The sequence below is a fragment of the Ursus arctos genome, unplaced genomic scaffold, assembly GCF_023065955.2.
Source record: "Ursus arctos isolate Adak ecotype North America unplaced genomic scaffold, UrsArc2.0 scaffold_29, whole genome shotgun sequence".
NCBI lineage: Eukaryota > Metazoa > Chordata > Mammalia > Carnivora > Ursidae > Ursus > Ursus arctos.
This window is the reverse complement of record NW_026622974.1, coordinates 13,569,877-13,582,155: the sequence shown is the minus strand read 5'-3', so window position 1 is coordinate 13,582,155 and position 12,279 is coordinate 13,569,877. Positions and strand designations below refer to the sequence as shown.

General features: G+C 41.3%; 1 protein-coding gene across 1 annotated transcript in view; it reads left to right on the top strand.

The window, feature by feature from the left end:
• Positions 1–10,721, top strand: part of GCLC (glutamate-cysteine ligase catalytic subunit) — a 45,147-nt gene extending 34,426 nt beyond the window's left edge. Inside the window, exons 12-16 of the mRNA XM_026507222.4 lie at positions 32–136; positions 7,341–7,422; positions 7,506–7,609; positions 7,682–7,802; positions 9,071–10,721. Coding sequence (XP_026363007.3) covers positions 32–136; positions 7,341–7,422; positions 7,506–7,609; positions 7,682–7,802; positions 9,071–9,282 — 624 coding nt within the window. The 3' untranslated portion in view covers positions 9,283–10,721. The remainder of the gene's footprint in view (positions 1–31; positions 137–7,340; positions 7,423–7,505; positions 7,610–7,681; positions 7,803–9,070) is intronic.
• Positions 10,722–12,279: the final 1,558 nt, after the last annotated feature.

The following is a 12,279-nucleotide window of genomic DNA, read 5'->3' as shown; positions in this document are numbered from 1 at the left end:
ATAACTTCTCTGGGATCCTGCTCTTGTCTAGGTTCAGTTAACAGACTTTGAGAACTCTGCCTATGTGGTGTTTGTGGTGCTGCTTACCAGGGTGATCCTTTCATACAAACTGGATTTTCTCATTCCACTATCAAAGGTAAGAATGTGTTTCAGTATAGCAGTGGGTTTGGGTATCTACAGATTATCTGTTGCTTATTTACCTATAATATTTGTTTTAGATCTGACCTGATTGAGAATTTTCACCATTTAGAATAAAATGCCTCTCCTATACCGTACCCATTCTCTTTTCCCTTTTCCACCAAAGCTTACGCTGTAGATTATGGTACAGCATTGGTAGAGATTCCTGGAAAACAACAAGTGCTAACAGTAGCTCCTCAGGCCATGTGAACGAGATTTAGGGTTGCTTTTGAATCACTATTTCTAGAGGCTTACATTTCAAGACGATGGTTGGAGAGAATCCACAGATTGATTTCATCCTCCCCCAAATGCCATTCTGGTTATGATAGCAAAAGTAAAGAGGAGGGGGCAGATGTAACTGTGGGGATGCAGGGAAGGGTCACCTCCGTGGAACCGAACTGGATATATTTCTAGAGAAGGTAGATTGGACATCAGCTCCAGCCCAACAACAACCAAAAAAGGAGTTCTCTGGAAGCAGTTTCCCAGCGGAGCCCTGGAATAATTCAGACTGTGAGGCAGCAGCTAACTAAGCGGAGCCCTTTGGTTCCTGGGCCAGTGGGTCCCCAGGCACAGCAGGTGGCTGGAGGAGGTTGCTCGGCTGAGTGAGGGGTCTGCCGAGGAAGGAGAGGTGGAGCAGCCCTGTCAGAGCGAGCGCGGAAGGAAGGAACGCCTACCGCAGCAGCTGCCCCACCTGGCTCCCTCCTTCTCCATGAGGGGCAGCTCCAGCCTGTACCTGCCCCACCCGCAGACGATGCGATTTAAGCCCCCCTCCTCCAAACTCCGATATTGGATGGAGAGTAGAATTCCGACCCATGGAGGTAAGATGCACTCGTCAGCCTGCCTCTGCCTGCTCTTTACACCCAGGCCAAAAGTAACCCATAGGATTCTGCGGACCATTTACTCGTACGGGTGTACCTGCTAGGGGGATCAGCCCCTGTAAGGAAGAGTCCCTGGAAGTTACCCATCTAAGCCTTTGTTAACAAATATGAATAGATGTCTAAAAGTCAGTAGAAAATGGGTGACTTTTAATAGCCTTGAGGGAAGGGCCCAGCTGGGCTTACAGAAGGCATTCCCCTCAGTGAAATATAGTTCAAGCAACTGGAAAGAATTCTTAATGCCCTTGAAAAAATTCTAAAGAAAGGTCACAAACAAAATAAACAAGCATTATTGATGAGAGAGCTCTTGGAGAAGAGTTTTAGAAAAAGCTACGCTTCTAAAACTCATTATATTCACCAGTAGAGCCAATGTTATTAAAGATCCAAGTTAATAACTTAGGAACCAAATTGAGATTGAGCTCAGCAGGATGACAAGGAAATGGGAATCATGGAAAAACAAACATGGAGAATTCCTCTGAAAAGTTCAATGTTTACAATCATTTAGACGAGAATGATCTTTATATAAAAAATGAGATCCAGTAATCTGAGAAATAGACTCTCACTCAAGAAAGTTCTATTAAGGATGAGACAGAAATATTTAAAGAACCCAAATCTAGGAATTTCTGAATCTTAAAGAGAAAAATCAACCACCTGAAAATGGGAGAGAAAATTCAGATCAGATAGCACCAAGAGGGGAGAGGAAAAAAAAAAAGTTAATGTTGGAGAGGAAGAGGGAATGCAAAAGTCTACAGAATCCTGAAGGGTAAGGAAAACAGAATTGTCTTCCCAAACTTGAAATTCCAGGTGATTCTATCAAAACTTAATAGATTACTAGTGCTGGAAGTATGCCAGAACTCTTACCTACCAAGGGGATAATGGAAGGAGATGTATGGTAGACTAAGGTAATAGAAATGTTAAAAGGAGTGGGGGAAAAAGCCCAGAACCTTTCCAGTGCTGCAAAAGTTGTGGGTAGGGCAAGGGAGTGGTACGATGGTATAGCCCAGAGAACATAAAATGGTGAAAATAAGATGAAGACAAATTTGAACAGACTAAACTATCCTATTACAAAGCTAAAACAGATGATAAAAAAGAGCATCATAATGGTGTAGGGTGTTTGCATCCCTAAAACAAGGACAACTATGGAAAACAAAGAACTGGATAATGACCTTTTAAAGAGATAGCAGAAATGACAAAATTGATAACAGACACAAAAGTGTGAGGATAAACTATTCAATAGAGAAAGCAGTTTTCTCTATTCTTCCAAAATAATGTCAGAGCCATGATTTCTGTTTTGTACCTCAATGCGTAGCAGAACTTCTTTAGAAGCATGAAAGAATTCAAGGCACTATAGTATTGTGGCTCTGACATGGCTGCAGTGTGAGCATTCAGCTCATAAATCACCTACACTCTTCACTGGCTTTTTAACCTGACCAAGGTACTTAGCATCTCCGTGCCTCTGTTTGCATGTGTAGAATTGGGGTAAGTGGGCTGTTGTAAGAACGTGTGGGATTCCTGGAGGTAAATCACTTAGAGGGCCTTGCCTGTTACTCAGTCTCTGACAGGCCCTATAACCAAAGAGAAAGGCTTTGGGGAATTAAACGGCACGGTTAAGAAGCTGGTTTGTACAGTCCTTGTCACAAATCTCCTACCACAGCACATGTTTTTCCAAGTGCCCTGAGGAAGATTTTACAAAAATTAAGGAAAATCTTCACCTCTCAAAAGTAAACACCGTTAACAGGATGCATTCCCGCCATAATTCAACAAAAAGATGGTCAAGAGAAATCTAACTGTTGGAAATTTAAAATTGCTTTCCTCATAGGTTTTAGAGGAACTCTAAACTAGGATGCTGGCAAAGCTAGTCTCTAAAGGGAAAATCATAGCTTTAAAGTAAACCGTAGCAGTCAAACTGAGAATTTACAGTGCAGTAGTAAAACATACTTTTAATTTTTGCTTTTATGAATTTCTCTTTAAAACAGTGATCTTTATGAACTTCTGTCAAGAGTAAGAAAAAAAATATTCGAAATGAAAACCCATTGATAGCCATGATGGAATTTTAGACTGTTATTTGGATATGTTCCTAGAAGTGTCTAGATTATTCAGGAGGTCATGTGTTTCTTTAAAAAAACAAAACCATAACAGTAGAAATTGAGTATGGGAGACAGCCTCAGTAATCAAAGACTTCGCACCATCCATCCTAGTTCAGCATGACCCTTTAGTGTATACATGCTAAGATTCTCCTAAGATTTCATTAGGGGAAACAGACTAAAAAGTGTTAAAAGCTCTACTTTAAGGGTCTTAAGAAGTCATTGGAAAAATAAAGAATTCACAATCAAGAGGAGTTTTTTGTACATGGAGATAAATGAAGATAAAAACACAATGGTCCAAATTTGGGGGACAGAGTGGGGAAAAAAACAGTTCTAAGTGGGAATTTACAGCGACACAAGCCTACCACAAGAAAAAAATTCAAAGAGCCTTATGCCTAAAGGGACTACAGAAAGGAGAACAAAGCCCAAAGTTAGTAGGAGGAAGGAAATACAGCTCAGAACAGGAATAAATGAAACAGATACTAAAAAATAGAAAAGATGATAATGAAACCAAGAGCTGGTTCTTTGAAAAGATAAATGAAATTGAAACACTGTTAGATTCCTCAAGCAAAAGAGGACACAAGTAAAATCAAATGAAAGGGAAGTAACAGCTGACACCACAGAAATACAAAGGATTATAAGCGACTACTACGGAGAATTATATGCGAACAAATTGGACAAACAAGAAGAAATGGATAAATTCCTAGAAGTAGAAGTAGAATCTTCCAAAACTGAATCTGGAAGAAATAGAAAATCCGAACAGACCAAATACTAGTAACGAAGATGAATTGATAATCCAAAAACTCAAAAGTCCAGGATTAGATGAATTTACAGGTGGATTTACCAGACATTTAAAGAAGAATTAATACCTATTTCCCTAAAACTGTTGGAAAAAATAGAAGAGGATGAAGATAGTGTAGGAGAATATCTTTGATGAACATAGATGCAAAATCCTCAACAAGATATTAGCAGACACATTAAGAGGATCATTCCCCATGACCAAGTGAGATTTATTCTGGGGATGATTTGCGAATCAATCAATGTGGTACGCCACATTAACGGAGTGAAAGATAATTATTTCAGTGGATGCAAAAAAAAATTTGGCAAAATTCAACATCCATTCATGAATACTCCCAACAATGTGGGTTTAGAGGAAACATACCTCAACTTAGTAAAGGCCATGTATGAAAACCCCTGGCTAACATCATACTCAATGGTGAAAAACCTGAGAGCTTGTCCTCTAAGATCAGGAACAAGACAAGGATGTCCGCTCTTACCGCTTTTATTCAGCATAGTACTGGAAGTCATCCTAGTCCTAGCAATCGGACAAGAAAATAAAAGGCATCCAGATTGGTAAGGAGTAGATAAAACTCATTTGCAGATGACTTGATACTACGTAGGAAACTCTAAAGACTACACCAGAAACTCGGAGGTAATAATTGAACTCAGTAAAGCCGCAGGATATGAAATTCACAGACATCTGTTGTAGTTTTATACACTAATAACAAAGCAGAAAGGAAACAATTTTGTATAAAATTAAGCCAAAAAGAATAAAATACCTAGGAATAAACTTAACCAAGGAGTGAAAAACCTGTACTCTGAAAACTAGAAAACATTGATGAAGATGACACTAACAAATGGAAAGACCTACCCTGCTTTTAAACTGGAAGAATATTGTTAAAATGTCCTTACTACTCAAAGCAACCTTCAGATTCAGTGCTATCCCTATCAAAATACCAATAGTATTTTTCATAGCATAATCCTAAAATTTGTTTAGAACAACAACAAACCCCTCCCCCAACCAGCCAAAGCAATCTTGAGAAAGAACAAAGCCGGAGGTATCACAGTTCCAGATTTCAAGATACATTACAAAGCTATTGTAATTGAAACAGTAAGGTATTGGCCCAAAAGTAGACACACACGTCAGTGGAACAGAATAGAGAGCCGAAAAATAAATCCACTCTTATGAGGTTGATCTGTGACAAAGGAGGCAAGAATATACAATGGGGAGAGTCTCTTCAATGGTGCTGGGAAAACTGGACAGCGACATGCGAAAGGATGAGACTGGACCACTTTCTTACACCGTACACAGAAATCAACTGCAAATGGATTGAAGACCTTAATGTGAGACCTGAAACCATAAAACTCCTAGAAGAAAACATAAGCAGTAATCTTTGACATGTACCTTAGCAATATTTTTCTAGATACATCTCCTCTGGCAAGGGAAATGAGCAAAAATCAACTACAGGAACCACATTAAACTAAAAAGCCGCTGCACAGAAAAGGAAACTCCATCAGCAAAACAAAAAGGCAATGTACTGACTAGGAGAAGATCTCTACAAATGTTATGTCTGATAAGGGTTAATATCCAAAATATATTTTAAAAACACAGACAAAAAAACAAAAATCTGATTTAAAAATGGACAAAGGACCCAAATAGACATTTTTCCACAGAAGACCTTCCGATGGCCAACAGACACATGAAAAGTTGTTCAACATCACTGACCATCAGGGAAGTGCAAATCAAAACCACAGTGAGTTCACCTTACACCCATCAAAATGGCTAGAATGAAAAAGACAAGAAATAACAATGTTGGCGAGGATGTGGAAAAAAAGGAACCCTTGTACATTGTTGGTCAGAGTGTAAGTTAGTGCAGCTACTGAGGAAAACTGTATGGAGCTTCCTCAAAAAAATTAAAAATAGAATTACCGTATGACTTAGTAATTCCACTACTCGGGTATTACCCAAGGAAAATGAAAACATTAATTCAGAAAGGCATACACCCCTATTACGTTTACTGCAGGATTATTTACAGTAGCCAAGACACGGAAGCAATCCAAGTGTCCATCAATAGATGGAGAAAAAAGATGTGGCATGTATACGATGGAATAGTACTCAGCCGTAAAAAAGAATGAGATCTTGGCATTTGCAACAGCATGGATGGACCTAGAGAGTATTATTCAAGTCAGAGAAGGACAAATTCCTTGTGATTTCACTTCTATGTGTCATCTAAAAAAGCAAAATGAACAAAAAAACCAGAATCAGACCCTTAAATACAGAGAACAAACTGATAGTTGCCAGAGGGAAGGAAGTGGGGGAGCGAGAGAGCAAAATGGGGAAGGGCAGCAGGTGGCACAGTCTTCCAGTCATCAGTGACTAAGTCCTAGGGAGGACAGAGAAAGCATGAAGTATAGGGAACATAGTCGTACTGCAGTGGCGCTGTATGGTGACAGATGGGAGTACATTTGTTGCAAGCACAGCATAATGGATAGAGTTGTTGAATCACTGTTTTGTACACCAGAAACTAATATAACATTGTGTGTCAACAAAGCTTTGATATAAAATAAAGATACGGATAGCTGGGACCCGTAATCGCAGGCTCTGATTTAACTGGTCTGCTGTGTGGCCTGGGCATACCACATGATCCAGCCTTACTGCTGAGTATATATATAGATATATATATATTTTCTTTTTTTTCCCTTTTTCTTCTTTTCTTTTTTAAGTAGGCTCCATGCCCACCATGGAGCCCAACATGGGGCTTGAACTCATGACCCTGAGGTCAAGACCGGAGCTGAGATCAAGAGTTGGATGCTTAACCAACTGAGCCACCCAGGCGCTCCTGGGTATATGTTTTTAAAAACGTTTTTTGGGCTCATGTATAGTTGATGTGGCCAGAACTACCAGATGGATCTTCTGTTCTTGGAGGGCTATCCTTATTCCGTATCTGACAACCTGTTGACTCTTTTCCTCTCCTCACCACAGTGAGGCAGCCAAACCCCAGTGGTAGGGAGGGCACAGCAGCGAACCAGAAGTTCTCTCTGGGTTCTCTCCCTTTGGTTACCTGGCATCTTGGGTGAGTCATTGTGCTGTGTGAAGAGAACCAACCCCTTGCCCTCCAGAGATTTCCTACTAGGCTTAGTCACAAAGGTGCTTTGGAGTGCAGGCAGCCTGTAAGTTTTTGTGGTGTTTTTTAAAGTAAACTTAGAATTCGCCCATTCTTACTAAAAAGCCCATGTTGATCTGTGGTCGGATGACACAGGCCCCACATAAAAGTGAAAAGTCTGTTCCTTCAACAGAAAGCGTCGAAGGGGAAAGTAGGGTTCTTACGGGGTGAGACTTAATTGCAAAAGCGAGGATGGCACCACACCTTCTGTGTTGGATCGAGAATGTTCTGACGTTGCCATGATTACTTTTCTCCCTTAGGTTGATGAAAACATGAAAGTTGCACAGAAGCGAGATGCTGTCTTGCAGGGAATGTTTTATTTCAGGAAAGATATTTGCAAAGGTATTACGTTCTCTTGGATTTCTCCGGTCACTTCCTGTGGGCTGCAACAGGCCACTCAAGCGCCTCTGTCCTGTCCTCGGCAGGTGGCAACACCGTGGTGGATGGCTACGGCAAGGCCCAGAACAGCCCGGAGCTGGCGGTGGAGGAGTATGCCCTGATGAGCATAGACACCATCATCAACGGGAAGGTAGGGCCTGCTGCGCGCCCCACTGGCTGCGCCCGTGGCTGGAGCACTAACGACGTGTCCTGCTTCTCGTAGGAAGGTGTGTTTCCTGGGCTGATCCCGATTCTGAACTCTTACCTTGAAAACATGGAGGTGGATGTGGACACCAGATGTAGTATTCTGAACTACCTGAAGCTGATTAAGAAGAGAGCATCTGGTATGGCATCCTTTGCTTTCTTGTTTTAAATCTTAAAGTAGGCAGAACCGTACGATCTTACCATCTTAACGGTTCTTGACGTAGTCTTTTCAAGTATACCGTATTTCATCAGTGCATTCTTTTTCACATTCGAGGTCTCTGCAGTGGAATACACCTTTAAATCATTGACCGTTTAATTAGCAGTGCTTTTCCTCTTACTGGTTCATAAAGCAGCGAGCCATCAGTAAGTGCACAGACAAGGAACTAGAGTATGCAGATTGCCCGGTAGTCACTTTGGGCGGCGGTGTTTGCTGTACCTCGTCCTGGGCTTGCTCTTTGGGGCTAAGGAACTCTAGGTTACAGGAGCCACAGCTAGGACGCCTGGCTCTTCAACCTGTTTCCCATCCAGTGAGCGCTCCAGAACCCCTCTTTTTTTGATATCACATTGATGGTGCCTAACAAGGGCCTGGCACAAGGGGGCCGTCAGCTGTAAGAGTAATGGTAATGGCGTCACCATTTCCCTTGAGACTTTCATGAACTTTCTGGAGTCACAAAGGATATACCCCCAAATGGCGTGTCTGCCAGTTCTTCCTTTCATTCAGTCTACTTACTAGTCCTTATTTTCTCCACCTCTTTGATCAAAGATGGTTCTGGGAACTTCAGACCCTACAGTTCCTGAATCAGTTGCAGCTTTTTTGGCCAAATGGGAGGACACTGCTCTAGTACGCATGTTAGCTCCCAGTTTTGGGTTTCTTTCCAGTTTTGTTGAAGAATAATTAACATACGTCAAAGTGGAAGTGGAAGGCCTATATGTAGCATGACGGTTTGATTGACACATATTGTGAAGTGATTACCACAGTAGGCTCAGTTAAGATCCTCTTGTTGTATAGACAGAAGAAAAAGAAAATTTCTCCTTGTGATGAGAACTCCTAGGATCTACTGTCTTACGAACTTCCACGTCGCACATCAGTATTAGCTCTAGTCCTCGTGTACGTGACATCCTTAGCGGCTCCCCATTTCTGAAGAGCTGGCAGTGTCCCTGCGTGGGTAACATCGAACCTTGGGATGTGTGCTCTAGTTGCCTGCCTGCAACCTAAAATTCTTCCCCTGGAGGAATTCTTCCAACACCCTGGAAGACCTTTCCCCCAGCCTCTGCCATGTGGGTACACCAGGAGGTCCTACTGATTTTTCTTCAGGACTGTGTTTATGCTGGTCACTAAATGTCAACTTTAAAAAAAAAAAAAAGGTACTTCTATTAACTTATGTTGTCTTAATTTTTTTTCCCCCAGGAGAACTAATGACAGTTGCCAGGTGGATGAGAGAGTTTATTGCAAACCATCCTGACTACAAGCAAGACAGTGTTATAACTGATGAAATGAACTATAGCCTTATTTTAAAGTGTAACCAAATCGCAAATGAATTATGTGAATGCCCAGAGTTACTTGGACCAGCATTTAGGAAAGTAAAATATAGTGGAAGTAAAACTGACTCTTCCAACTAGACCTTCTGCAGAAGGAAACGCACATGACTGTTTCATTGAGGAACTGACTGCAGTACCCCTCAGCCCGTGTGTGGTATGAAGACCAAACCTAGAACAGCACTGTCTGTCGGGCCAGTCGGCCAGAGATGGATTTAGGGGCTTTCCTTCGGTAGGTGGAGCTAGAGTTTATACAGTGTACATGTACATAGTAAAGTATTTTTATGATTAACAACGTATTTTAATAACATTGTATCTAAAGTCATTGTGAACGGCGTGTACATTTCTCAGTTCTTACTCTGGAATACCTACTGTCCGAGCAGTTTTGTAAATGTAACGAACTGGTAACTGTACTATACCTGCATTCCAGAGTTTAAGATGTTTACTGTAAATGTTTGGTTTTTTAAAAGACTTTACCTGGGACCTGATTCACTGAAATTTATCACTTTAAAAACAGTTGTTCTCGTTAATTTTCTGAGCCCCCTCCGTTGTCGTATACTTAAAATCACTATTGAATCCCTTGAAACGCTTCAAGGGTAACCTTGGGTTTCTGGCACCTTGTCTATGATGTTTCTTGTGTAACTGGAATAGCTACCAGCTTGGTCACCCTGCCTCAAGCTTTCACCTCTAAATAAAATCCATTGAACTGAAGGCTGTTATAAAAGGTACTGCTTTGTTTAAATTTGCTGATTTAGGCCTTAAGTTTAAAGAGAAGTCTGTAGGAAGAAAGACTATTTCTTTGAGTTCACCTGTGGTGATTAGGGGGCTGTGATTTTTTTATTTAAAAAAAGGGGCAGAATTGTTTCTCGTCCTGTACATAGTAAGAGTAAGGTCAGAAATGGCACCAGCCCTTCTCTTGTGGCCACTGTTGGTGCTGATCGCTGCCATATATATATACTTCAATTTTCAAATCAGAGGCAGTTGCTGAAGTCTTTGTTTTACTTTTTCTCTAGTTTCCAGTAAACAGATTGACATTCTCCTAAAAACCATTCTAGATTTTACCTGGGGAATATTCCACATAGTGCTTACCTTCTCTATGAAAACCATGAATGAATCATGATGTGCACTAAGTTTTGTGAATCAGGACCCTCCATGTTTAATTGTAAATAATTTAAGTTTACATAATTGTTAGCGCTTTCTGTTGAAGGTTTTTTTTTTTCCACGCCAATTAGTTAGGTCCTAACTGCTTCTGAAATAACTATGTATAGTAGATTATGCAAACTTCTACAGGCATAAATATTTAAACTGTAATGCTAATTTTAAGAAGCCGCGATAAAGCTTCAGCTAAGCCTGTTTGTGTATAAATACTACGCTTTGTGCGATGTTTCATACATGTATTTTGGGGGATTAAAGAATGCCTGTTTTTCATTTGCAGTTTGCTTGTGTAAATCAGATTGTAAAAAGGCAGATGAACTAAAATGTTTGTGGTATGAGGAAATAAACGAATGGAATTAGCATTCTGACAACTCTCGGATGTGTGAGTTCCGCAGCTACAAGGAGGGTGGTGGGGGTTGTTGTAATTAGCCCAGATTTCTTCTGTACCTCAGTTACAGACAAATCAATTTAAGTCTCAAATGACACTTGTCTTTAGTTCTAATGTGTTGTGGCTGGATTCTTCTCTTCCTGAAAACCAGACCACCACTTTCCCTGAGCTTTACCACCTGAGCACAACAGAATTCAGGGTTTTAGGAATAGAACTATAAGCACCGAGAAGAGCAAGAAGGGCCTTCTCCCTGGTGGAAACAGTTACAGCCGAACCCAGACTCTCACTCACTTAGAATACAGCTGGCTGTTACTTAACCCAAAGGCGGCTTTTCCTACCCGTCAGGTCTCCTGGATGAGTAAGAGGTCAGCTTCTGGTCCCAGGATGCCTCTGACCCTGCCATCTGGCTCATCCCTGAGGCTGTTGGTGAGCCTTTCTGTTCAAAATGGAGAAAGCCTGCCTTGGCCACTGCTTTCTAAACCACCCCCCTACACAAACATGAACCACGAAAGGTGTGGAAATCCAGGATGTGGTGTGGGCTTAGATAAGGGGCCCTTTCAGAGCTATAAATAGACTGCTTAATTGCAAGGTTTTTTTTATAGGTGCTGTTAATAAGCTTTTCATTTATTTTAAGGCTTCCTTCCCTTTCCTTAAGCCGACTGAGTTCTACCGGCTGCTTTCTCTTCCATTATGCTTTTGTGTAAATGTTTTAACACTCCTTGTAAACAGTGCTGAACTTACAGGCCAAGAGATACTTAGAAAAATGTGAATTACAAGGGTAGCTGATGAGGTCTGAGTTGGAAAGGCAGAGACGTGGGTAGGTGACCTTTGCTGGGAGGAATACACTCCTCAGACTAATGGTGTTTTTGTTGTAAGTGAAGGCTGAAACTAGCTGGGTAATGCCTGAAGCCCCACTCACTCTTAACATTCTATAAAATGAAATATTACAAAGTTAAGTATGGAAGATGGATTAAGAAAGGGCAATGGTGCATCCAGCTTTGTTTTGATTGCAAGCTATATAACAAAGCTGTGCGAATCCAGACAGTATGGTATTGGCATAAAAACACAGATTAATGGAACAGACTAGGCCAGGAATTAACCCATGCATATCTGGTTAATTTATGACAAAAGAGCCAAGAATATACAATGGGGAAAGGACAGTCTCTTCAATAAATGGTGTTGGGAATACTGAACAGCCACATGCAAAAGAAGGAAACTAGATTACTAACTCGAATTAAAGACTAGACAATTTCTGGTGTAAGACGGCATGGTGATGGAAGACCCTGAACTTACCTCCTCCAGGAAATCAACCAAATCAACACCTATTTATAGAGCAACTCCTCCCTGAAGACCTGGGGGCTCACTGAGCAGTGGCACCACCAAAGCTAGGGAGGCCACATGGAGAACAGCAAGAGCAACAGAGACACCGTAACAAGGGAAAGGCCACCCCTGATGCTGCAAACTGCAATGGGGAAGGACAGTACTGAGGGACCGGGGGCAGATTGATCTTCTCTAGGGCAGAAAAGAAACTGGTGTGA